The 27,723-nt window shown below is 45.2% G+C and overlaps 1 protein-coding gene and 1 long non-coding RNA gene across 2 annotated transcripts; one reads left to right on the forward strand and one right to left on the reverse strand.

The window, feature by feature from the left end:
* The first annotated feature begins 1,193 nt into the window (after positions 1–1,193).
* Positions 1,194–5,870, forward strand: LOC142921721 (uncharacterized). The gene is made up of 3 exons (XR_012939628.1): positions 1,194–1,280; positions 2,278–2,482; positions 4,665–5,870. It is a non-coding gene; the product is annotated as an uncharacterized LOC142921721 (long non-coding RNA).
* A 1,138-nt stretch (positions 5,871–7,008) lies between these two features.
* On the reverse strand, positions 7,009–27,325 carry LOC142921741 (heterogeneous nuclear ribonucleoprotein L-like). The gene is made up of 13 exons (XM_076063062.1): positions 27,204–27,325; positions 25,209–25,327; positions 22,729–22,966; positions 22,253–22,338; positions 22,025–22,121; positions 20,463–20,532; positions 17,121–17,209; positions 12,223–12,495; positions 11,746–11,867; positions 10,865–11,066; positions 10,196–10,253; positions 9,250–9,345; positions 7,009–8,793 (listed from the first exon to the last, which is right to left on the reverse strand). The coding sequence occupies exons 1-13, from the start codon at positions 27,297–27,299 to the stop codon at positions 8,738–8,740; spliced, it is 1,602 nt and encodes a 533-aa protein (XP_075919177.1). The 5' UTR covers positions 27,300–27,325; the 3' UTR covers positions 7,009–8,737.
* Between the last annotated feature and the right edge of the window lie 398 nt (positions 27,326–27,723).

Raw genomic sequence — 27,723 nt, forward strand, 5'->3', positions numbered from 1 at the left:
GAGTGGTGAAGTATGGTCAGTACACATTGACCAGGGTGGTGAAGTATGGTCAGTACACATTGACCAGCGTGGTGAAGTATGGTCAGGTCACATTGACCAGCGTGGTGAAGTATGGTCAGTACACATTGACCAGGGTGGTGAAGTATGGTCAGTACACATTGACCAGCGTGGTGAAGTATGGTCAGTCCACATTGACCAGGGTGGTGAAGTATGGTCAGTACACATTGACCAGCGTGGTGAAGTATGGTCAGTCCACATTGACCAGCGTGGTGAAGTATGGTCAGTACACATTGACCAGGGTGGTGAAGTATGGTCAGTACACATTGACCAGAGTGGTGAAGTATGGTCAAGCAAATCCCTCCTCAACTTCTCACCGGGAGATGAGCATGATGTTTTGTGTTTCTCATTCGTGATGGGACTTTGTAGTATGAACGTTGAGATGTATAAGGGGCACCGAGGGGTGATCAATAAGTTCTGAATTAATCATTGGTTTTGTCGGTAAAGTCACGTGTGTAGAAATACAATAAAATTATATTAAAACAAAAAAACACAATCACGACGTTTCGATCACAACGCAAGCGATCTTCATCAGGTGTCAAGAACAATTCACGGAGTTAAATACAGCAAAAAGATGAGAGACGAGAATTCAATAAACCTGAAACAACAATATGTGAAGCACATCCAGTCAGGCCAACGACACAGCTAGACACTTCCTGGCGGACCACGAATTTCAGAAGAGTGTTACATTTCGTGTTCAACCTTTGGATTGCACGTACCACCTGATGAAGATCGCTTGCGTTGTGATCGAAACGTCGTGATTGTTTTGATTTAAAGCTTTCGTGACTGCAGTAATTCATATTCTTACCTCAATTGGTAAAGTCACGTTGAAGGGAAACAATATTGTTTATATATTTTATATATATTTTATTGTTTCCCTTCAACGTGACTTTACCGAAAGAGCTAAGAATGTCGTGATTGTTTTTTGTTTTTATATAATTTTATTGTATTTCTACATACGTGACTTTACCGAAAAAAAACAATGAGTAATTTTATGCAGTCACGAAAGCTTTAATGCTTTATTAAGTTCTGAATTGTCTCGTAGTAAGGTAGGGGCAACTGATGAGGGGTTGACAGCTGCGCCATCGAGAGGGAATCTTGATGGTGACGGTGTTTGTCTTTGTGGGTGAAGGACGCCAGTGGGAGAGCCTCGCCATGGACACGTCAGGTGACGAACTTGGTCGTGGTGCCAGCAGCAGCAGCAAGGCCGCTTCTGACAGCCGGTGATGGCTCTGTGGTGATCGTGATGGGGTTGGTGGTGGCGATTGTGAGGGTGGTAGTGATGGATGGTGATCGTGATGGGTGGTGATCGTAATGATTGTGGTAATGGTGGTGATGGTTGGGGATCGTTATGGTGATTGTGAGGGTGGTAGTGATGGTGGTGATCGTGAGGGTGGTAGTGAGGGTGGTTATCGTGATGGGTGGTGATCGTAATGATTGTGGTAATGGTGGTGATCGTGAGGGTGGTAGTGAGGGTGGTTATCGTGATGGGGTTGGTGGTGATCATGATGATGGTAGTGATGGTTGGAGATCGTTATGGTGATTGTGAGGGTGGTAGTGATGGTGGTGATCGTGAGGGTGGTTATTGTGAGGGTGGTGGTGATGGTGGTTATCGTGATGGGGTTGGTGGTGATCATGATGATGGTAGTGATGGTTGGAGATCGTTATGGTGATTGTGAGGGTGGTAGTGATGGTGGTGATCGTGAGGGTGGTTATTGTGAGGGTGGTGGTGATGGTGGTTATCGTGATGGGGTTGGTGGTAATCACGATGATGGCAGTGATGGTTGGGGATCGTTATGGTGATTGTGAGGGTGGTGATCGTGAGGGTGGTGACCGTGAGGGTCGTGGTGATGGTGGTGATTGTGAGGCTGGTGGTGGTGATTGTGAGTGTGGTGGTGATCGTGATGATGGTGATCATGATGGTGATGATGTTCATGACGATGGTGCACGTGATGGGGATGGTTATGATGGTGATCGTGGTCATCAGGGCCATAGAAAGTAATAGACGACGGTTAGGCAATACGTAAAAAGATGTATTCTTGACCAGGGAGTATACATTTTGTGAAGTATAATTACCTTCTCAGGGAGTATAATCTCCAAAAGTTTTGCACTATTGGACATTGTGCTCCCTAGTTGGATCGTATTCTCCCCGTACAGAAATTCACGATCACATTGTGTCTCGTACATTTTCTCTCCCACCTGTCACAATCCCAGCACCAGGTACGATTCCAACACCAATTATGGCCCTTCCACCCAATTATCTCCAGCCGCCGAGGAGGCCTTGACCCTGCTCTCAAGCCCCTCAGGCAGGCCCACCTCTGACGATCTGACAAACGAGCTGGAAGCACTGGTGCAGGAGATTAATGATAAACGTGCCAGGGACTTGGAGATGTTGAACGAGTTCCAGAATTCACTATTATTCGAGGTGAGAGGATGTTACTACGACCCAGGGTCGCCTTAATCTGGCTCTCTTGAGCCTCTAGGGCTTAACGCCTGGGTCCTTAGGCGCCCTCATTCTGGCTTTGAAACTGTGCGAAGGATTTATGAAACAAGCCTCAGAGTTGTAACACTGAACCTGACGGGGAGCCTTCAGACCAAATTGAACGAGGGCCATTTTCAGGAAACGGTTGGCAAAAATCATCAATGATGATTGCATGTGAAAGAAATGCTGTATCTTAAAAAAAAAACTGACTCAAATCTGATTACTTGATCTCCCTTTTGTACATTTGGGTAAGCAACTTCCGTTGAGATCTTAGAAGTCACCTTTCTTGAGGTGCGCTCTTCAGTGGTCGTTCATGTAACCCACGTAGCAACAAACTCGTTTTTTTTACCAGCTCGACCAGGGGGTGGGCAATTTTTTTGACTCGCGGTGCCACAGTGGGTTCTAAAATTTGACAGAGGGGCCGGGCCAGGAACAGATGGATGGAGTGTTTGTGTGAACTAAATATAAATGACGTGTTAAAAATCATTACGTGAAAGGATCTGGCCTTTAACAGGTAGCAAAGCATTCATTTGCAAGGCAATTTAACAAGTTGCACGAACATAAACGGTACAAAAACATAAATTTTGATTTAAAGCTTTCGTGACTGCAGTGATTCATATTCTTAGCTCTTTCGGTAGTCACGTTGAAGGGAAACAATAAAATAATAATATATATAAAACAATAAAAATTCTCACGACGTTTCGACCATAACACAAACGGTCGTGATCAGGTGCGTCGGTTTGCATTAATTAATTTATTTTTAAATATATTTTATTGTTTCCCTTCAACGTGACTTTACCGAAAGAGCTTAGAATATGAAATACAAAACGTGTCGTAACTCGCGGTCAAAGTGCGCCATCTAATGGGGAAATGGGGGCATTACAGGATAAAGGTAAAATTTAATTTAACAATAATAATAATATTTGGACAAGTTCGGCGGGCCGGATTATAAAGCCCAACGGGCTGTAGAAGGCCCGGGGGCCGTACTTTGCCCACGTCTGAGCTAGACACAACTCTTTCACCATACGGCAGGATTCCTCACGGCTATTAGGCCACGTGACATCACGCACGTTATCTCTGTCTTGGGGGAGCTTGGCTGCAATCTCGCTTTATCTCTTATCTCCAGCTATTTAACAACAAAAAAAACACTCAGTGGGACACTCCAAGAGCATTTGACTTACAGCCCACCGGTTGCGCATTTACTTACCGTGACAATGTGTGTTTCCCTCAAGTTTAGTTCAAATAAATGTTTAACGAGGTGAGAACTCAAGGGACCAGGATAGTCTCATTATTCAAAATCGATCCCCCGAGTCCAAGGTTGACAAAAGAGTAAGCAACAAAGAAAGTACAGAAATTATCAAATAAAAAATCGGAAGAAAAAACAACAACAGCCGCCATTCACCGCTCCGCCACTAACTGGTGGTAATGTCACCAAATAGCTTGCGCCTTTGAATCCATGGTGCCCGTTTCGAAGGCAAGAGGTCATTGGACAGGCCCAGATCATTGTGGGTTAACTGACAGAGGTAAATGGCAGATGCACGGCCTGTGAGCCACACTGTGCCAACTTGTGTGTTTTAGCCGCCCACTGCTCCACTCTTGAGCGTCGCTCCTCCACCCTACGTTGATGCTTGCAGAGCGACTGCCTCCAACTGCCCAGTAGCATCCTTCATGAGCCTCCTCCACAGAGGCCGATCTTGACAACGCTGGTACCAATCCTTGGCAAGTCCAATCAGCTTTATATTCTCCTGTACCACAGCAGCCCCTGTGTTCTGTAGCTTGTACCATGACCATGCAGTCCCTTCTATCTGGCTAGACAGAAACTGATTGGGCATGCGGTGGCTGGGCATGTGGGCTATGTGACCCAGCTAACACACAGTCTAGCCTCATTGAGGAAGTCACTGGTGTGACTTTGTCCAGATCTTTCAAGAACATGTGAGTTCCTCACAACACAGCAGGGTGGATTGGAGGCAGGCCAGCCTGAATGTTTCAAACCGATGCAAAATGTTCCTTTAAATGTGTTCAGTTCCATGAAATCAAAACACGATCATATGAGGAATTGAAAACATTTCCCTCCATTATTGCTTGTAAAATTGCCCTTTCGCCCCCCCCCCTCCCCCCACTGTAGGTGTCTCAGGTGTGCGATGCTATCCGCTCCTCCATCATGTCACGTCACGAAGGCTACAATATCCGCTTGACCATGCAGTTTGGGGAAATGGCGACGGTGCTGCAACAAGCTCGACAACAAGAGGTAGCTCTCGCCACCTCGTGGCAAGCCCTGGACTCAATCATGCAGTTACAACAGAGGCCCTAGAGGGCGTCAGTAATGGTCGTGTCAGACATGAGCCCTGGGGTGTTTATTTACAGAGAGAAAAAGCAACGTTGGAAGTTCACAACGCCCATGGCGGATTAACAACGGATTTCTTGGTTAAGTCACGTAAAATAGAAATAATAATAATAAAAGGAAATGAATAAAAATAAAACCTACGATGTTTCAATCGCAGCACAAGCGGCGATCGTCATCAGGGTTCATATTGGCCATGCCATGTTCTGACTGAGTTCGTACCGGATTGAGGCTTCACTTGAGCCTAACGAGGTGCAGAGTAATGGGAGAAAACTGGCAGAGGAAAAAAAAACCCTACAGAGGAATCGAGCCGGAGGACTCCACCATTTGTGAGGTGCAGATGTGCGTGTTTGGCAGGGGTTTTACATGAGACCAGCATTTGAAACATTCATATGCCAGGTTCCTAAACTTAAATACAAATTGTTGGCTAATCCTTCACTCACAACGCTCCTCCACACGTGGAATTATATCACATTTGTATAACATCTAAACATGATCCTGGCCCACTCAGTTTTTATAATTGTCAAGTCAAAGTTGATTTCCTGCTCAAATGTGCAATGGTGTTGTGTTTTTACGGCCCTTAACCAGTCTTAGAAATGTCACATTTCAATGATGGGTGTGAGTCGACCCATAGGACAACCACTGTTTACTTCCCTACTTAGTGGTACTAATTGTATTGGCCCTTGAGGGCTCATAGGCTGAGTCAACCCCCAACCTTAGGATTTTATTGGTTTTTAATAAGCTATTAATTCCATAATTGGATGTTATAAATTTGAGCGCTTTTCAGTTTTGTTGCATAGATAGTGTGAGTTTTCAGATTTTAGTTAGACCCTTTCGGCAATGTTAATTGTAAAATGTTGTGAAATGTATTCTAATATATTCTTAGCTGTTACTGCAACTGCTTTTAAAATTGCTTTGTACTTGCTGTGCTTTCGTGATGTTTCATGAGTGCTGACCCAGGGCTCACTGAAATAAAATACATCGAGACTCTGGGCTTACACTTGGTTATAAAGTTAATACTGGTAGGAACCTCCTGGTTATTACACCACCAGCCCACGGGATTATTGTTAGGTCCGTCCGTCGTGCATCCACCAATGGGAGGGGTGGGGCTGGGTGGAGAGGGGAGGGTGGGGAGGGGCTGGGTGGGGAGGGGAGGGTGGGGAGGGGAGGGTGGGGCTGAGTGGGGATGGGTGGGGCTGGGTGGGGAGGGGCTGGTCACCCCGTGGTGCCCTTATAAAACTCAACGTGTAACCTACTCACGCCGGCTCATGCCCGCCCTCACAGTCGAGCATATTTACGGAATACACCACGTGGTGGTGCCGCCGTTGACCCTGGCCATTGACCGAGCAGCCCAACGTTCCTACTACCAACTCCCTCCGCAGGAGAATCTGTTGTTATCTTATGGTTGTGCCTCTACGTGCCTTTGGCCTTGCTTTACATACCCTTTAACTCTCTAAACATTGGGCCTCGCTCTTTGGCTCTTTAGGTAAAGTCACGTAGTAGGTATAAAATAAATTAAATCCGCGACGTTTCGGGCACAACACAAGCGTCCGCCGTGAGGTGGGACAATAACAGCAAGAAAACAATTGCTGAAGTGGGCAAAAGGGCTGCTGTGACAAGAGGCTATGTAGGTAAGAGAGGGGTTCAGGAGCCAGGGAGGAGAGAGTAGAGGGGGTGTGGAGTAGGGGCAGTGGAGTGCTGCAAGTGAGTCACATCTAGATTGGGTCTTGCGTTTCATTATCAAGTTACATTTTCCGAAAGCGCACCAACCTGCTCTCATCCGCTTATTTTGTAAGTTTGATCCCAGGCGGCCTTCAGTTTTATGCGTGCCTCTTATGGCAGCCAGGATGCGTTCTTGATAAACGGAACACTTCGTGAAACAGCGCTGTAGGAAGTCATCATAACATGCTTCCAATGGAGATGCATTACCGAATGAGCATTGGTTTTCCTCTGACCAAATATGAGCACTTTATTGGGGTATCAGTACCCGCCTTAATTACGATACTGTGCACATGATAAATGTTTAGAGTTTTTATATGTATTTAAAACAAGTTCAATGGTTAAAGACGTAAGAGTTATTCCTGTACATGTGTAGTGGGTTCTTTAAGACAGCGTAGAGACGAATCGGTAGAGGCAATGCTTATTTATTACAAAGGTGCTTAACACAATACAATACAGCCTTCTACTTGAAGGGGTAACGGCCCCTTCACCCGCTGCTAGCTGAGGAGGTACGGCTTCGGTCTAACTCGCCCTATTCCTGGGCTATTCATTTACTCACCTAGCCACCCACACACTCAGTCATTCACTCACCTAGCCGCACACACACACAGTCACTCATTCACGCACTCACCTAGCCACCCACACACTCACTCACCTAGCCACCCACAGACACAGTCACTCACCTACCCACCCACACAGACACTGTCACTCACTCACCTAGCCACCCACACAGTCACTCACTCACCTAGCCACCCACACAGTCACTCACTCACCTAGCCACCCACACAGTCACTCATTCACTCACCTAGCCACCCACACACTCAGTCACTCACTCACCTAGCCACCCACACACTCACTCACTCACCTAGCCACCCACACACTCAGTCACTCATTCACTCACTCACCTAGCCACCCACACACACTCATTAACACACTCACCTAGCCACCCACACACTCAGTCACTCATTCACTCAGTCACTCACTTAGCCACCCACACACTCATTCACTCACCTAGCCACCCACAGACACAGTCACTCATTCATTCAGTGACTCATCTAGCCACCCACACAGTCACTCACCTAGCCACCAACACTCAGTCACTCATCTAGCCACCCACACACTCACTCATTCACTCAGTCACTCACTTAGCCACCCACACAGACACTTAGTCACTCATTCAGTCACTCACCTAGCCACCCACAGTCACTCACCTAGCCACCCACACAGTCACTCATTCACGCAGTCACTCACCTAGCCACCCACACATTCACTCACTCATTCACTCAGTCACTCACCTAGCCACCCACACACTCATTCACTCACCTAGCCACCCACACACTCAGTCACTCAGTCACTCACCTAGCCACCCACACACTCAGTCACTCACCTACCCTATGCCCAACTTCCTTCATGTCTCCACGCTCATGTTCAATCGATTCCAGTTCGATGTCATACATGCATCTCTCCATGCTTTTATTTTCAAACACTGTTCTATTTTCTCTTGGGGTTTATATTTGCAAGCGTATTAACCTGCTAAATACACGCACTGTACAGAATGGCAACCCATGTTTTTCAATGGGATTGTCAATGAGTCAGGGTATATTTTTACCAGCCCCCCCCCAAAAGGGTCTTTAATTTCAGAGCTCTCCGTTATGAAATTAAATGGGCAATATTAGTGCCATGGGCTACAGCAAGAAAGGAGCATCACTCGTGGTGGGAGCAAAAACTTTGGCTATGAGCAAGTTGAGAACCCCCCCAAATTGTAAATTAATTGGAGCCGCTAAAGTTACGGCACCCGAGGACTGCCAAGTGAAATCTGGTTTGGGGCTCATGGACAAAATGGCAATGCACACGGCAGACAAACTCGGCAGGTTAAGGAGACTAACCATAATTATTTTAATTTCAACATTCTTCATTTCCACTGCGACCTTTAAAATCTTTCGGTGCAGTCAATATAGAAATCTAAATTAATCCTCCAAAAAATGACAACTAAAATGTAAACACATCAAATTGCACTTTCGACCTATACCCACGGTTAACTTTCAACAAGAGTGATGGGACATTCACAAATAATACACAAAGTGACAATGATGTTGACACCGACGTTCAATACGGCATGAAACATGTTGAGTTGTCTTCTATGAAGGCTGGGCAGTGGAGAAGCACAGTTTGAGGGTGTAGAAGTATGGAACATCTGAGAAAATAAAAACAGGGGAGCCACATGACGTCTTCACTGGAGCACACAAAAACTTAAAACAATGAAGCGATTCTTAGGAGGGTCTTTGTCGATGTCGACAAACTCGTTCAGGGAGCTAAGATAACGTTGAGTTGTGATAAGTGAAAGTGCTTGGCTATGTCAACTTTCAATTCCATTCTGTATATGCAAACAACAACGAAATCCAAATCGCCCATAAATAACAACCTGTTAATATATAATACAACAATCTACAACTGCTTTCACTTCCTGCAATTTCACCCAAGGCTGCTAGGCAGCCAGTGTACACAGATGGTGCTATGGTAATAACAAGCGCCCCCCCCCAAATCTGAACATTAGGTGCTCAACAGAGCGTACGACCAAAGATTTGCCGATAATGCAGCACCGCTTCAATGTCATCGCACCAACACAAATGGCCAACACCCCACAACTTACTTGCGTTCTTCAGGGGGTGATGGTTAATGCACGCCAGAGCCTCCATGGCATCGTTCTTGGTCTCCCACTCCGTCAGGCCGGACACGCTCCTATCGGCTGGACACGTGGACGGACCGTTGCTCATGGAGTCATTTGGGTCGTGTAAAACGCAACACCCTTCACCATTTTGATTTAAAGCTTTCGTGACTGCAGGGATTCATATTCTTGGTTCTTTCGGTAAAGTCACCACCACGTAGAAGGGAAACAATAAAATAATAAAAATATAAAACAATAAAATTCTCACGACGTTTCGACTGCAACACAAGCAATCATCATCAGGTGTGAAAACCACAGCAAGAAAATTTGAAAAAAGTGGCGGTTATTTTTAACGTTAGCACCACGGAGAGCGATTTGGCAGTTGTTCAGATGGACGAGTCCATCTATGTTCTGAAAAGAGGAGGGGGGAGACGAAAATAATGGATGCGGTCTGAAAGCCACCGTAAGCGTGAACAATCAATTAAGACCCGAAATGGTTTATCAAATCCTTCCAATGATTGCTAAGCCAGAATCCATCTTCTCGGTTGAAATTGTCTGTGTTTGTATATATTTATTATTTTGTTGTTTCCCTTCTACGTGACTTTACCTAAAGAACCAAGAATATGAAACCCTTTGCCGTGTTTAAAGGGTGGTGTCAGTCGTTGGTGAATTTCTGCAGCAGGAAGGCTTCAGTCCGATGCCTTGGCTACGCTAACACGCTTCAGTCAGCTTGGGCGCGAGTGAATAGCAAGGACTGCTCTCGGGAGAGAATTTCTCACAGGGTTTCTTGAGCATGGCCTCATAGCACACGTTGCAGATCATCTGGTGTCGTGCTGTAAATCAAGCGACGATTGCATGGAGAATACAGTACACGATTTATTCTGTGCCATGACACGTAAGATAAATAATAAACATACTTTGCGGGACTTACTTTTTCCAGAAAACACTTTGAAAGAGCGGGGCCTCGCAATCGACATTTCGTCGCACAGCTGCGGGGACAGAACGGGCGGCGTTCACGTTATAGTTGGTAACAGTTAACGTGCACCGGTAAAGCATTCGGGAGATGTCATTTTAATTGTAGGCACAAATCCCGTTGTCCATTTTTAAATTTACATTCGCCAGCTTTGGAGCAGTCTTTCAAAGTGCTCAGATTATTGTGAACACCAAGCATAGACTCAGGGGGAATGCAACCATTTGCAGAAACAATGTCCAAAGACTGAAATGGAAACCTTTCGAATACGAATGAATATGAATCGTAATGTATTAAACAGGACAAATTAACGCGAGGTGTTGTCTAGTCTGTAACAAAAAAGTCCCTTTGGAACATCGACTGCATTATTTATACATCTTATGTTTTAACCGCTGAAAGGAAACTACATTACACCATTTTACATTTGTCCCGTCACAGGAAACGTGTCATGGGCCACCACAAACTCCACAACATCAATAGGCTCATCTTAAAAACCCACGATTGTTTCACGTGCAAACTTTGGACTTGAATATTTATAAAAGCTTCACCTGGGAAAACTTTTAAAGAAACCGAACGCGCTCCCCTTCTGCGCTGCTGGCAGCAGGCTGAAGGGGCGGCGGGGGCACGGACCTGCGCGAACATCTCGGCCGTGATGTCCGTGGGCGCGTTGAAGAAGTGCAGCACCGCGGTGGGACGCTGGTTGCGGTTCTTCGCCGCCTTCTCGCTGTCGGCGTAGCGGTGGTTGTGAGAACCTGCGTAGTCCCTGTAGCTGTCGGTGCCGTCCGGCAGCTCGAACGCCTGGCCCGGCACAATCGACCGCTGCCTCGACACGCTGCCGAGACGAGGGCGGAAGGGAGGGAATAGCGCGAAGAAACTGTTTTTAGTTTTTATTTTATCACGTTCCAAATTTCACGTGCTCTTTGGTTCGATTCAGTAAAGTCACGTGGGTAAAAAATAAAATAACAAAAAATCACGACGTTTCGACCACAACACAAGTGGCCTTCATCAGGTGAAGGGACCGGACTGTCCAGAGGACAGCGTTGGAGTGAAGACAGCAAGCCCAGGTCGCGTCCTTTAAGCTTGTTGTCGCGGCATCTTTTGAGGAAGGTCAGCGTCTCGATGAGCTTTGACTTCTTGTCCCGTTGTCTGTTGAAAGCTCTAACAGATAGGTGAAAGCCCTCCCCGTAGAGCTTCAAATCTAGAATCCAAATTTCACGTTCGCTATTTCAATAAAGGCCCTCCCCGTAAAGCTTCAAATCTAGAATCCAAATTTCATGTTCGCCACTTCAATAAAGGCTCTGGACAGCAAGTCATCGGGGTCCTCGTGAGCTGTGTGACAAGTGTTTCGTTCACGGTATTCATCAGCTCTCTTTTTCACCGTCCTAAAATTTCGTCACTTGCACTAAATATTTACTAAAGTGTCTTCCCTAAAGAGAAAGCAGTATCCAATTACATTAACAGGATATGACGAGTTACATTTACCAATTTAACACGGGAACAAAAAGGCTCACCAGAGGTTGATTTTATTTCCAAAGATCTGAGACATATTGAGGTGAAAAACCGCCCTGTGCACGGCGTACTGATCTCCCATCTCGACCATGGCGGCTCCCGGCTTGCTCTTCAGGAACTTAACCTACAAAAATAACAACCCGTAAGACGGTTCAGCATCGTGCAATCTTGCACGAAAATATCTACAAGTTTCGTTGTAACGCATTGTTGAAATGTGAAGTGTTGGCCGAGGGGCTATTAGAAAACATGCACAAAGAACACTTCGCATTGGGTACATTTTTGTAAAGAAAATGACCAAATGTGTATGTTGTCAATCGGTGAACAAATTTGGTCGTGTGAATCTCCCACTTTATATAACACGATCAGCGCACGACGTGCACCACACGCGTGCGTACGCATTGCACCGCGGTTGAACCTTTGGAAGGAAAAAAACGGGGACTCATTTCAAAGCAGGTGTGCGCAACACCCAGCGAAGGCACCTTCTCCACGTCGCCGAAGAGGCAGAGGATGTTAAACACGCGGTCGCAGTTGAAGCGTTCGGCGTCCAAGTCGTACACAATGAGGACCTTGTTGTCGGCCTGCTGGTTCATCATGGCCTGCACGTGCTGGCCCTGGGTACCACCCTGGGGCCCAACCTGGTTGCCCATGCCTACTCCCATGCCCATTCCTCCCCCACCGCCCATGCCGTCGCCGCCAGATCCGTAGTCGACGCCCGGTGGTGGTGGCTGCTGGTGGCCTGTGACGCAAACACACAAGAGGGGGAAACGCATCGTGAACTAGCTGAAACTCTCTAAACTTCTCTGAAAAACAGATTTATGACAACCATCATCTTACACACGTGTGCCCTTTCCTATAAGGTCAGGTAACCCAGGAATCACCACTCTACTCCTTGGAGACACTGGAAAACATTGGTCCAGAAGACTCAGTTGCCTAGGGAATAGACTAAACTAGTTTTTATTTTAGGTTGAGGGCCACCAAGCTAGAGCTCTTATTCAGCATAGCTTGTTTTAAATACCCAATACATCTGATAGCTATTGGAAATATCGTCTCTTAAAACACAAAGCAACTCATACGTTGCAATTGTTAATGGCAAAAAAAGGTTTTTAGGATGCACCTTAACACTAATTCCAAATAAGAAATGTTCTCAACAGGCAGCAGTTTCCTTATTCACCAAGGTTCCTGTACCTGACACCATTGCAATCATTGAAGACTTGGTTCATCAAGGACTAAACACTGAGGTACCCCCCCTGGTGAGACACTGTTTAACCAATACATACTTCACTTGGAATGGAACTTTCTACAAACAAACTGAGGGCACCCCAATGGGCTCCCCCCTTTCTCCAGTTATAGCTAACATTTTCATGGAGAAATTTGAGACTGACGCCATCCAGACTGCCACTCTGCGCCCAACCTTATGGAAGAGGTACATGGATGACACTTTTGTCATCTGGCCACATGGCCGGCCTGCTCTAGACCAATTCTTCGACCACATCAATTCCATACACCCAGCCATCAGATTTACCATGGAAGTCGAAATAGATGGCAAGATACCTTTTTTGGATGTCCTAATTAAAAAGAGACCTGATGGTTCAATGAGCCACTCTGTCTACAGGAAAGCTACCCATACGGATGCTTATCTGAAACCGGATTCCCACCACCATCCATCACAGAAGAATTCTCTCATCAAGACTCTGTATCATAGAGCCCAATGCATATCCGACCAGGAACACATAAGCAGTGAACTCAAGCACGTACACCAAGCTCTTAGGGCTAATGGTTACTCCGACTATACAATCCGCAAAGCTATCACTCAAACCATGAAGAAGAACCCTCTTGAGGAGCCTTTCAAAACCATCACTTTACCCTACATTGCTGGGATCACAAAAAAGATCTCCAAAATCTTGAATAAACACAAGATCCAGGTCCGTTTCAACACATTACATAAAATCCGTGATCTGGTTCCGTCTGTAAAAGATGTGATTCCGGACATACAATACCCTGGTGTCTACAAACTAAGTTGCCTCTGTGGTAGTAGTTACATTGGAGAAACCAAACGCCATGTCTCGGACCGCATTCGTGAACATAAAGCAGACCTTAAACACGGTAGGACCAACACCTCGGCCGGAGCAGATCATTGTTCTAATTCAGTAGGCTCACATGCCATTGACTTTTCCAAGACGGAGGTTCTTTGTAAGCCATCTGGCTTCCATGAGAGATTCGTTCATGAGGCTATCCACATATACAAGCACAGAGACAATTTCAACCGAGAAGATGGATTCTATCTTAGCAATCATTGGAAAGATTTGATAAATCATTTCAGTTCTTGATTGATTGTTCACGCTTACAGTGGCTTTCAGACAGCATACATTATAAAAAATTTCGTCTCCCCCCTCCTCTTTAAAAAAAAAATAGATGGACTAGTCCTGGGCAAACTGCCAATTGCTGCGCGTGACGCCAACGTTTTTTATAAATAAATAAATGTGCCGTTTTAAAAATAAATTTATGCAAACCGACACACCTGATGATGACCGTTTGAGTTATGGTCGAAACGTCGTGAGAATTTTTTATTGTTTTATATATATTTTGTTATTTTGTTGTTTCTCTTCAACGTGACTTTACCGAAAAAACTAAGAATATGAATTACTGCAGTCACGAAAGCTTTAAATCAAAATTTAATCGCCTCTACGGGGAGGGTTTTCACATAACTTTAAGATCCTTCAACAAACTCCGGGATAAGAAAGCTCAGCTGATCGAGTCTCTCACCTTCCTGAAGAGATGCCGCGACTCTGGGGTAATACCAATCGCATTTACACTGACCTCTGTTGCTGTAACTTCTTCTAATGCGAAACGAATTCTTTTCAAAACTAGCTTAGCTCTTATCTCAGAAAAAATCAGACTTATACGCACAGAACTAGATCAGTTAGACAAGACACTCTACAAATCACACTTATCATTGACGGCAATAATGTCCACATCGGATTGGGAACATGTAGACAATATGACTGCCTCTTCAGCTGCTACTATGTCGACCAAATGTAAGGAAAACCTGATTTCCAAATTTAACCTCCTCTTCAACAAAAGACCGGACCCACACACCAAAAAGTTAGACGTTAATAAAGTCGTAATTAATCGCAGTAACAGTTCTATTTCCGATGGTCTGAAATCCGTTTTAGCTAAAGGTCTAAACTTTGCAGTCACACCTAAACACATACCAGTTAATGATATAATTGCCCAAGTAGACGTTGCTCTCAGGGGCCTGGGTTACATCGCTGTAGACGTAGCAAGATCTGAAATCGCTGCAACCCTCAAAAACGCTAAGATGCCAGCTAGCAACCTCAGCAAAGATGAGCGTTTTGAATTATATAAATTAAAAAAGAGGAATGATATTGTAGTTCTCTCAGCTGACAAAGGCAATGCTACTGTCATCATGGATAAAATAGAATACAACAACAAAATTAAAGAATTACTCGACGATGGTAGTTATACAAAAATAAAAAGAGATCCCACCAACAGCCTCGTCACACAAACCAACAAAATAATTTCTGATTCAACCGCATTAACTGATCAATCTAAACAGTTTTCGTTGAAACCTTCTGCTGCCAGGCCACCAAGATTATACGGCTTACCAAAAATACATAAAGTTGATACACCTCTTCGTCCCATAGTCTCTACTATCAGCTCCCCCACCTACAAACTAGCTCGTTTTTTGTCTGAAATCCTGCGTCCTTTCACTGGAAAGACCACCTCTGCGGTACAAAATTCTACTCACCTGGTATCAACAATCAAGGGTATTTCCCTGTCCCCAGACGACCTGCTTGTCAGTTTTGATGTAGTTTCCTTATTCACCAAGGTTCCTGTACCTGACACCATTGCAATCATTGAAGACTTGGTTCATCAAGGACTAAACACTGAGGTACCCCCCCTGGTGAGACACTGTTTAACCAATACATACTTCACTTGGAATGGAACTTTCTACAAACAAACTGAGGGCACCCCAATGGGCTCCCCCCTTTCTCCAGTTATAGCTAACATTTTCATGGAGAAATTTGAGACTGACGCCATCCAGACTGCCACTCTGCGCCCATGGAAGAGGTACATGGATGACACTTTTGTCATCTGGCCACATGGCCGGCCTGCTCTAGACCAATTCTTCGACCACATCAATTCCATACACCCAGCCATCAGATTTACCATGGAAGTCGAAATAGATGGCAAGATACCTTTTTTGGATGTCCTAATTAAAAAGAGACCTGATGGTTCAATGAGCCACTCTGTCTACAGGAAAGCTACCCATACGGATGCTTATCTGAAACCGGATTCCCACCACCATCCATCACAGAAGAATTCTCTCATCAAGACTCTGTATCATAGAGCCCAATGCATATCCGACCAGGAACACATAAGCAGTGAACTCAAGCACGTACACCAAGCTCTTAGGGCTAATGGTTACTCCGACTATACAATCCGCAAAGCTATCACTCAAACCATGAAGAAGAACCCTCTTGAGGAGCCTTTCAAAACCATCACTTTACCCTACATTGCTGGGATCACAAAAAAGATCTCCAAAATCTTGAATAAACACAACATCCAGGTCCGTTTCAACACATTACATAAAATCCGTGATCTGGTTCCGTCTGTAAAAGATGTGATTCCGGACATACAATACCCTGGTGTCTACAAACTAAGTTGCCTCTGTGGAAGTAGTTACATTGGAGAAACCAAACGGCATGTCTCGGACCGCATTCGTGAACATAAAGCAGACCTTAAACACGGTAGGACCAACACCTCGGCCGTAGCAGATCATTGTTCTAATTCAGTAGGCTCACATGCCATTGACTTTTCCAAGACGGAGGTTCTTTGTAAGCCATCTGGCTTCCATGAGAGATTCGTTCATGAGGCTATCCACATATACAAGCACAGAGACAATTTCAACAGAGAAGATGGATTCTATCTTAGCAATCATTGGAAAGATTTGATAAATCATTTCAGTTCTTGATTGATTGTTCACGCTTACAGTGGCTTTCAGACAGCATACATTATAAAAAATTTCGTCTCCCCCCTCCTCTTTAAAAAAAAAAATAGATGGACTAGTCCTGGGCAAACTGCCAATCGCTGCACGTGACGCCAACGTTTTTTATAAATAAATAAATGTGCCGTTTTACAAATACATTTATGCAAACCGACACACCTGATGATGACCGTTTGAGTTATGGTCGAAACGTCGTGATAATTTTTTATTGTTTTATATATATTTTGTTATTTTGTTGTTTCTCTTCAACGTGACTTTACCGAAAAAACTAAGAATAGGCAGCAGGTTCTTTCAATCTGACAGCAAGCTGAAGGAAACCGAAATTATAGCATTCGCAACAAGGGGATTACCTCCACAGTCGCCACCACCGCAAGCGTGTGCTTTGGGATGGTCGCCAAGGAGAGACGTTTGCTTCGCTGGCATCATTGCATTGTCCTCTGAAAACAACAAAAAAACGATCACCAAATTCACCCACGGGAAACATAAGCGCTCATTGCTGCACAAAATAAGGACAATCCAAAAAATGCATTCTGCACCCAGAACATTCACATGACCAACACATTAAGAAATTCCGGGCACACTCCACACGGGGGCGCGCTGCGTCTGTCGATAAAAACAATCGGCGGTATTTTTAAAATGCAGATTTCACACGGCGCAACATAAATAACGAGCACCATACAAAATACAGCGCGTAAAGAAACGCTCATCGCAAGAAGAAGAAAAAACAAAATTTATTCGAGGTGTACAGATGCACGCGACAAATTGTTCCGAGGTGCGGCGTCAGCGAGTGTCCGTGGTTGCCGCCTGCGATGCCCGCTCATTTCTTACCCAGTCTACGCTTCGACGGGAACACAAAGTTGCCCAGAGTCGGGCGGCGGCTGACGACCCATCGCGAGGAGGATGCAACAGAAAGGCCGGCGCCTTCTTTCCTGCGCCAACAGCAGTCACGCTTGGCACAAATGCACCCCCCCGCGTTGTCCGTGCCACCGCACCTCTCGCTCTCCGGCGACCCTTTTTGGTTTGGGGCTTAAAATTGGGACGCTTGAAGTGGGCGACGGGGCCTTACGAACCTTTAAAATGAAAAAGATCGCCGCTTATAAACAGATGCGAAATGCGTTGTGTCTGGCATCTGCAATGTAAAAAGCCTCGTTTGCAAACAAAACTTTAGCAAGGCAGTCTAAACGTACGAGCGTCGAGGTAAATTCTCACCAACGGAGCGATTTTAAGCCCCAAACGCATCGGCACGCGTTCCGTTCGGCTTATTTCCAAGTCCCGTTCGCGGTGAATGCGGGCTTTCGTCGCTCCCGGCTTCTTCGCGGCGGTGCCGGTGGTTTGCCGGTCTGTCAGCGCCGTGTCCCCCGGTGCCTGCGGCTGGCTGCGGGTTATCCGATGGCCTCTGCCAAGCGGCACGTGGCGGTTGCGGTGCAGCGGATGCGGCGTGCTGCGCCGAGTGTTCCGTGACGTGGCGCTGCAGGCGTGGGGGGCGCGGTGTCCCCGGTTCCTACCAAGTGCCGACGAGTATGTTGCCAATGTCGCCGTTCGTGTCGTCGCTGTTCACGTCGATGGCTGTTGGCTGCCGGGCGCTTGATTGCTCGTGTGTTGCTTGCAAATTGCCTCCGTGTGCTTCTGTGTGCGGCAATGCTCGCAGATGCTCCTTGTCGCGTTGATGTTGGGAGTGAGGAAAATGCTCTTCGAAGCGTTTACGGAAATTTGGCGATAAAATCAAACCGCACCGTGTCCCTGAAGCTCCCTTGATAAAGTGGCGAGACTTACCTCTTCGGAAACTAATATCTGTGCGTACACACAATGTACTCGGGACAAAGATACCATTTTCCTGTTCAGGTTCAATCGTACCAAATTAAAAGGGTTACTTTATAATAAGTGATATTTTCAATCGTAAATATCGGCTTTTCTGACATCCTCTAAGCTTCTCCGCTTAGTACCCAGACACCACATAATGCAGTCAAGGTTTCTCAACCCTACAAAATATAAAAACGCAATGTGCAATGTCCACCTCAAATATGCCAGTGAAAGTTGGCATCTACTTCTGATCCAACAGACACACACCCTGGTAAATCTAAATACAAAGTAAAACCTTGGATTGCGAGTAACTTGGTCTGCGAGTGTTTTGCAAGACGAGTTAAAATTGTAAACAAATATTAACTTGATAAACGAGCGAGGTCTTGCAATACGAGTAGTGTACGTGTAGACACGCTTTGTACTGCCCAGCGTCACGTGATCACACAACTGGTAGACGTGTAGAAACGCTTTGTACTGCCGTGAGTCACGTGATCACACAACTGATAGACGAGTGTTATGATGTACGAGCGCTTTGGATTACAAACACGTTCCCGGAACAAATTATGCTCGCAATGCAAGGTTTTACACTGTAGTGTAAAAATGACCAGCCTTGATACACCCGAACAACCGAGTACCCGCCTATGGGCCACATGCACTTGACGTTGGGAAAATCTTCAAAGCTGATCAAAATCTAAAACGCCACCAACTTAATGGCAATGTCTATCGCATGTCCAGTACCAGGGCAACAGCTTTAATGGTAACAAAAAAATTAATCCAATGGATTATTGAACACTCCAGCAGCCACATGCCTCCTTGTGAATCCTGTTCTTCACAACATTCACTTAAACTGCCACATTGTTGTGAAGGGTTAACTAGAAAAACAAAGTACATGGGCAGGAGTTTAAAACCAATCTGCCCAGAGTAAACTACGCAAGCTTAGCATGGGCTAAAAAAACACAAAGATTATTTAGTTATATGTTGCACTAGCTGTTACTACCCGGCTTTGCCCGGGACTTGGATCCACCATGCCCGGCCGCCTTTGTCTCCCCAGTGGCGATGTTCACACACCACAGCAGTTACTCGTTTGAGGCTGAGTCGACCTAGGGGAGGCCCAGGACCGGTTAAAATAATCGTCACCGGTGGTGGCGGTGAGCGGGAATCGAACTTGGGTCGCCGGGTTCGTAGCACAGCGTAGCGCTAACCGCTACACTACGGGTCACGTGACAGATTTGACGTCACAGCTCACTTGCCGTGCAAAAAATAAATGCATTATCGAGCTCCCCCCCCCCCCCCAAAAAAGAAAAGTGTATTTGTGTAATGTTTGCACGGTGTACAGTCTGGAAAGTACCCATATGGCAAATTTCCAGTTTGTTGCATGTCGGGAAGTACGCTAAACATTTTGAACAGACACACACAATCACAACTTTGCCTTTTATATATATGGAGAAGATAGGTATAAACGAAAATAACCTTGACCAGCTCTACACAATTGCAGTGATTGCATGTTTGATACAGAAGAGGGGAGTGGCGTTTCAAATAACTTCCTGTGACATCGACCAAGTTCTGTAGATTGTAAACAGTACACCAATGTGCTTCAAGACAACCAAGTGTCTGCAGGTGTGACATTTTTCTGCAACCAAAATCTCAAGTGCAGAAGCTGCATTATCCTCTTGAGAACGCTCCAAACTTCCCCCTCTACTTGGCCACGGATCTTCAAGTATAACACGGCAAAGCCGGCTGCGTACAGAAATAGTCAATGCCTGTTTCATCACGCCGTGCACACCCCCCATCCCTTGCGTTAAAAACGTCACCCCCCCCCCACACACCGAGGGCTCACCACCACCAGCTGTCGAGAGAGCGCGGCTCTGATATGCTCAATATTGGTCTTACCTTGCTTGAGGCCAGGGTTGGTGAAGTCCCAGGTCTCAGAGTCATTTTTAAACACATTCAGACGCGTCGCCTGTAAAGAGGACACAGCAGGGGGAAAAGATAAACATTATTCGTGGCCAGCATATAGGGCATAGATGCTCGGAAAAAAATTATATAACTTTAGAACCTTCTTTGGTTCTTTCGGTAAAGTCATCACGTAGAATGAGGATAAAATAATAAACTAAAACAATAAAAGTCTCACGACGTTTCGGCCACAACACAAGTGGCCTTCTTCAGGTGAAAGGAAGAAACCTGTCGTCCCGACCTTGTGTTGTGGCCGAAACGTCGTGAGAATTTTATTGTGTTATTTTATTATTTTATTCTCATTCTACGTGGTGGTGACTTTACCTGAAAGAACCAAAGAAGATGAATCCTTGCAGTCACGAAAGCTTTAAATCGAAACTTTAGAACCATTTAAAATGTACAAGCAAAATAATTATTAAGCAAGTCATTACCCCCGAGACAATTACGGTACGCAACTTGCGGTGAAACCGAGGTACTTAACGCAACCCTTCACCTCCTGGGAGATGAATGAATAAGAGCTGCCACACGTAGGAAGTCAACGGTAAGCTAAACTTTCGCGCCGTACGTAGCAAAAGCGTGCTTCTTCTTTGGTTTTGCAGTCACGAAAGCTTTAAATCGAAATAAAAGCGTGCTTATCGGAGTTGTGGGAAACAGTGGCCATTCTGCCACCGTTTTTTTTTTAAGATCACGTGTTGATTATCCCTCTTCGTTGGAACAAGCTCCCTTCGTGTTTGCAGATAAAAATCGCTAACCCTCGGTGGCCTATTTAAATTCCAAACTTGTTTAATTGCACATAAGTTTGGCATGCTCTGCCTAACTTGGTATTATTTATTCGCGGTGTTCCTCGTGTACTGTGAAGCATTAGCCTTGATCGTATACCTCAAAAATGTTGAAGTGCCATAACCCCGTTATGAAAATGATGCATTCGTTATTACTGTTCTGTAATTTTATTTCCTGCTAACAATGTAACATCTCCCCTCAGGTACTCTGCAGGTCTCGCAAAGCAGCCTATGGCTGAATGTTAATCACCCGTCACCAAATAAAATTGAATTAAAAACCAACTCTACCCTTCCCACTGGATGCGAATTTTCCACTAACTGGCTCAGGGCACTGGCTCAGATGAGAACCACCCTCACGGTAATATCAATTGGGAAAAGTTTGACTTTAGACAACGGCAAGGATGACCGTCATGCACAATGGGTTGTTGTAGGTTGTGGGGCTGTGTGGTGGGCAGCTGTAAAACCCATTGGGTGCATTGTATTTCTATGCTGCCACAAAATATGCTACACTCCTTTACCCCGCACACAAGTCAAATAACCCCACAACAGGCGTCGAGTGCGGAAGCCCTCATCTGGCAATGAATTGCCGTGTGTATTCAGCATTATTTGCTCACCAAAGTGGTCAATTCAGAATATTAAATTAATCTTTGGTCTGCGGGTGAAAAAACCCAGGTTGTGGTGCACACACTTGTGAATGTACAAAGTATCAGTTGTACTTGCCCTCGCATAGTCCACTATAAGAGTACAGCAGCCCGAATAGATGTCTGCTCCATTCAGAGATGAGTTCGCTCTCTCGGCGCTCTCAACCGAAACAAACGTGGCCAAAAATTAAGGAAAACACGACCATTTCATTTTAAAAACAATACATTTAGCATCTCCAAAATAACACGTAAAATTACGTGAATGGCGGACATGTCGTTACGGTTATGCATCTCGTTGAAAGGATATTCCACAAAGGCCTGCAGGCCATTCTTCCTGAAGATCACAATGCGTTGCAGAGGCCCAAATGGTTTGCAAATGTTGTAAAGCACATCCTGCAGGACCACATGGAGCACACAAACGCAGCGAGGTGATTTTGCACGCATTACCAAGTAAATTTGAAAAGCTTTTTTTCCAGTGAATTTTTAAGATCGAGCCATACAGGACATCAACGCTTTCCAAAATCAACATTAGGTCTATTTTTTTTTTATTCAATGCCATTGGTAGACTTCAAAGCACAAACAAAAAACACGACTTCAATTGCCTCAAATGAACCAAAGGATCGATGTAATTTCCTTAGCAAAGCCATTCACTGTAATCCAAAACGGACATAATTTCACTCGTAAAAATGAAACACGCGTGTGTGTGCGTGCGTGTGCGCATGGCACACCCGACAAATTATTCACGCGTGAATGTCTAGCTGCTGTGAGCGTAACAATGCCCACCGTGGTGATGGGGTAGATGGGGTTGAGGATGGTGAAGAGCAGGACGTGGTTGCTGTTGCCGTTATCCCCCGGGACGCCAGGGCGCCAAAGCTTCTGGCTGGTAGAGAAGTTAAAATAGGCCGGCTGCCCGCACACGTAGACGGAGCCCGTGGACGAGTAGTCGACGCAGCTGCGGGAGCTCTCCGGGTCTTCAAACTCCACCAGTGCCTGCCGCGTCTTGGGCATCATCACCACGTAGCTGCACGGAGGGAGCGATTCAAACGAGTGGCGTTATTCAAAGATGTGGCCGACTTTAAAACGCGTGCCTGTTGTTGTTGATGTTAAACACGAGGTTGGTCTGCTCCAAGTCACCTCATTTGATCTCAAGAAATGTTTCAATGCATGCAACGGAGTGGAGACTGGTTGGATGCAGGTTAGATGCCACGTCCCATTTCAGTTTGGCAGTGTAGTGCGTTGGAATTGAATGTACTGTAACAATATAATTAGATTTAGAATACATCTTGAGGGTAATGTAGTCTTCTTCTATCGATGTATCACCTGATAAAGGAAGCCTCTTCAAACGTACATAAACAAGGTATGTGTGCACCATTTCAATACAAGATATTAATTTTTAACACGGTTACTAATCACATTTGAACGTGTGCCGCTTTTGTCAGATGGCACAACAAAAGCAGCAGCGGCACTTTAATTCGGAGGGAATTCGTGACTTGGGAAAATTGAAAAACAAACGGTTTTTTGTTTCGATTTAAAGCTTTCGTGACTGCAAGGATTAATCTTCTTTGGTTCTTTCGGTAAAGTCACCAACACGTAGAATGAGAATAAAATAATACAATAAAATAACACAATTCTCACGACGTTTCGGCCACAACACAAGTGGCCTTCATCAGGTGAAGGGACGAGACTGTCCCATTTCAGTTTGGCAGTCTCGTCCCTTCACCTGATGAAGGCCGCTTGTGTCGTAGCCCGAAACGTCGTGAGAATTTTATCGTGTTATTTTAATTTTGATCGATTTATTATTTTATTCTCATTCTACGCGGTGGTGACTTTACCGAAAGAACCCCAAAGAAGATGAAGCGGTTTTTGGTTGGTCACTTCAGGCTGTAAAGGCCCCGAGTAAGCCACGCACGGCGTCGCCGATCACGCCGTGACGTGGGCAACGCCGCGCCCTCTCGTCCACCGCCACACGCGGCCACGACTTTTTATTTACGGAAGTGGTTCTTGAGCTTTAACCTGCAGCCTTGCCACCCCCCCTTTGGTTCTCAATATTTTTTTTCAAACGTACAATGTTTATTAATTTAGAGGTTTGATGGAACAAAGTAGCAGTGCTTACGTGCCCGTGCTCAATGTGTTTCGATGATTTACCTTGTTAAAAATAATCTGGCACGTCTTGCGCCCCCAGAAAGGGCATCTCCCACCCCGTGCTTAAGAACCATCGAGTATTTTCGTGTTATGCAATTTCTTGAGTTGTCGAAGCGAAAATCGGTAATATTCGAATTTCCAAGGTCTACGTTCACTCCACGTCCGCAAACACCACCACCACAACAATAATAATAACAACAATAATAACAATAATAATAACAACAATAATAATAACACCAATAATAATAACAACTATAATAACAATAATCTTTGTTTTTTTCGGTAAAGTCACGTATAAATAAGAAATAATAAAATAACATAATAGCGTACGACGTTTCGGTTGCAACACAAGCAGCCATCATCAGGTACAGAAGAGCTAAATTTACGAGAGAGGGGAGACACATAACCTCAGATGTATATACAGACACCCAAGTAGGGGGGAACTAACACCGACACAATAGGGGACACAGAGAGAGAAGCATACCAAACAGACAAGAGTTTAGCAGAATTTGGAAACCAAATAAAGCAACACAGACGGTCGGTCAAAACACAATTAACGCAAAGCCTGGTTGATTACGTTATTTCAAAGATTGCTAAATTGCAAGTTAAGTATGAAATTTAAGATACAGACGGCACACACACACATAGACATTCAAGTAGAGCGGACCAGCACAGGTACAAGCACACAGTGAAGTCGCCTTAAATAGGCAGAGAAGGCAAGGCTGAGAGACAATGGGACATATTAGCATGAGAAGGCAAGGCTGAGAGACAATGGGACATTTTAGCATGAGGTATGCATAGAGCAAAGTGGAGCACGGCAGCAAACATTCGGAAGCACCAAGACCGACAAACAGGCAGAGACAGCACAGAGAAACAAATCCAAGCACAGACACAAAGGCAGATACACAAGCAGAGACAACACACAGACAACACAAGACAACACAAAGACAGACACAAAGATACAGACCTTATACCTCCCCGTAGAGGCGGTTTAAACTTGGTTCAAAGCTTTCGTGACTGCAGGAATTAATCTTTGGTGTTTTCGGTAAACAACAATAATAACAATAATAATAATACATCTTCCTTCCCCATGCGGGCAACGGTCACCACCGACTGGTCACCTGACTAGGCCAAAGTGCCGCACGGCCTCCACGAGGTCCGACTCGAGGGCTGTGTCCAAGAGTCCCCGCACGTGAACCACACCCGACGGTGGGGGCTTGTGTGGGTCCTCAAACGTGTCCTGTGCACGTCGGCAAGGAAGCAAACTCAACACGACTATTGTGCAAAGCTGTTGTTTCCTCCTATACCGAGAAGACAGTTTTCAGTTTCATTTATTTGGTATAGCCCTGTGAGCCATTCGGCTCTTGAATCGGGTGCAACCGCAACAAACAAAAACATGAACAAGAAAAACATCTTACAGTGATTATGTGACTGTGCAAACAGAAAATCCAGGAAAAAACAGCAAAATAATCCTTGAAATAGCACCGTACACCAACGCTGTGTGCAAAAATCCCAGTGGGATGCAAGTCAAACAACAACAACAACCACAAGACAACTTAGATTAAGGCCATCAGTCTAACTCCGTACTACAACAAAACAAACATGGCCAAACCATAAAACTTTTTCAAAATCAAAATAAAGCCACGGCTAACATCGCCGGCAAGTGATATCGGAGCAGATGCAGACACTTGCATTAAAGGGGTTTTTAAATCTGCATCCGTTTGGCAAAAAATGGCCATAGCTCAGTGCCATCATTTCAGTAATCGCTAAGAACGTTCGCGAGTTTAACTTTAAATCTAAACGGCCCTCGAGTTACAAACTCTGGAACTCGCATCCCCCACCGCCAGGTGCGCTTTTGTAGACGCTGTAAAGTTTTATTATTCCGCAAAGTTTTTAATCACATTGGGGAGGGTCGAAGAGCTACCCCACGACGCCATCGCGTGGGACATTTAACACATCGGTATTTTAACTTAATTAGTATTTTAACTTTTGATTTAAAGCTTTCGTGACTGCAGGGATTAATATTCTTGGTTCTTCTGGTAAAGTCACCACGTAGAAGAGAAACAATAAAATAATAAAAATATAAAACAATACAATTCTCACGACGTTTTGACTGCAACACAAGAAGCAATCATCGTCAGGTGTGAAAACCACAGCAAGAAAATTTGAATAAAAGTGGCGTTTTTTTAACGTCAGCACCACGGAGAGCGATTTGAGAGTTTGTTCAGATGGACGAGTCCATCTATGTTCTGAAAAGAGGAGGGGGGAGACGAAAATAATGGATGCGGTCTGAAAGCCACCGTAAGCGTGAACAATTAAGACCCGAAATGGTTTATCAAATCCTTCCAATGATTGCTAAGCCAGAATCCATCTTCTCGGTTGAAATTGTCTCTGTGCTTGTATATGTGGATAGCCTCATGAACGAATCTCTCCTGGTAGGCAATGTTTTTATTCGTGGTCCGCCAGGAAGTGTCTAACTGTGTCGTTGGCCTGACTGGATGTGCTTCACGTAATGTTGTTTCAGGTTTGTTGAATTCTCGTCTCTCATCTTTTGCTGTATTTACCTCCGTGATTTGTTCTTGACACCTGATGAAGATCGCTTGCGTTGTGATCGAAACGTCGTGATTGTTTTTTGTTTTAATATAATTTTATTGTATTTCTACATACGTGACTTTACCGAAAAAAAACAATGAGTAATGTTTTTATTGTTTCATATTTTTATTATTTTAGTTCAGTGCAAAGAGAATACACACCCTTAGAAGAGAAAACGCCGTCTAAAAAAATCACACTGGAAATAGCCCAAAGTGTTAACGAACACGAAATCCACGTTTACCAAAACGCGTTTTACTGAACGTAAGCAGAGCCTAGCGATGCTGTGGTCCGCGTGGTCCATCCCCAACACCAAGAAGCTCTTCGCAACGGCACTGGAATCTGCGAGTTACAAAGCTAAACAATCACGTTAAATAATATAAACACGGCTGGTGGTGGTGGTGGCACGTCGCCTGAGTGAAGCCTCTGGCCCAGGCCTCACAACGAGGCTCTGGGCGAGGAGGAGTAAAATAAACATCTTCTCGTTATAAAAACACCTCGTCAAGTCGCTCGTCACTGACGCTCACCATCGCGCCCACTTGGACGCGGTCGTTGCCTTCGCCATTGACTCCCAGGCGCTTGGCCGCGTGCCGGGCGGCGGAGGCGGCGGCGGTGGTCGACATCGTGATGGCGTGGAGCGCCGGAGGGAATCGATTCGCGATCCTGTCGCTAAAAAACTACGGCTGCGCGGATCGCCGAGCGTCAGCGGCAGCAGCGGGCGGCGGCGGCGGGGCGATTCCAACGCGTGACATCGATTCTCGGATCGATGTGGCCTCTGGCGATGTTCGCGCGGCTTGGTGTGACCCCACAGCCACTCGTCACGTGACGCCTCTCTCGGCCGACTGGGGCCGGCGACGGAGATCTGAAGCAGTCGTGGGCCTCCCCCTAGGTCGGACTCGGACTACAATTAAATTTGATTATATTTTTATAATATTAAATAAATAATAATAAAAATGATAAATAAAAATACTCAAATTTGATTATTGTAAAATCATTATAAATAAATAAAAATAACTTAAAAATAATCAAATTTGATTACTTTTAAAT

This window comes from Petromyzon marinus, unplaced genomic scaffold (genome assembly GCF_048934315.1).
Source record: "Petromyzon marinus isolate PM22_M1 ecotype Great Lakes invasive population unplaced genomic scaffold, UKy_Petmar_22M1.pri1.0 PM_G_Scaffold_88, whole genome shotgun sequence".
NCBI classification, from domain to species: domain Eukaryota; kingdom Metazoa; phylum Chordata; class Hyperoartia; order Petromyzontiformes; family Petromyzontidae; genus Petromyzon; species Petromyzon marinus.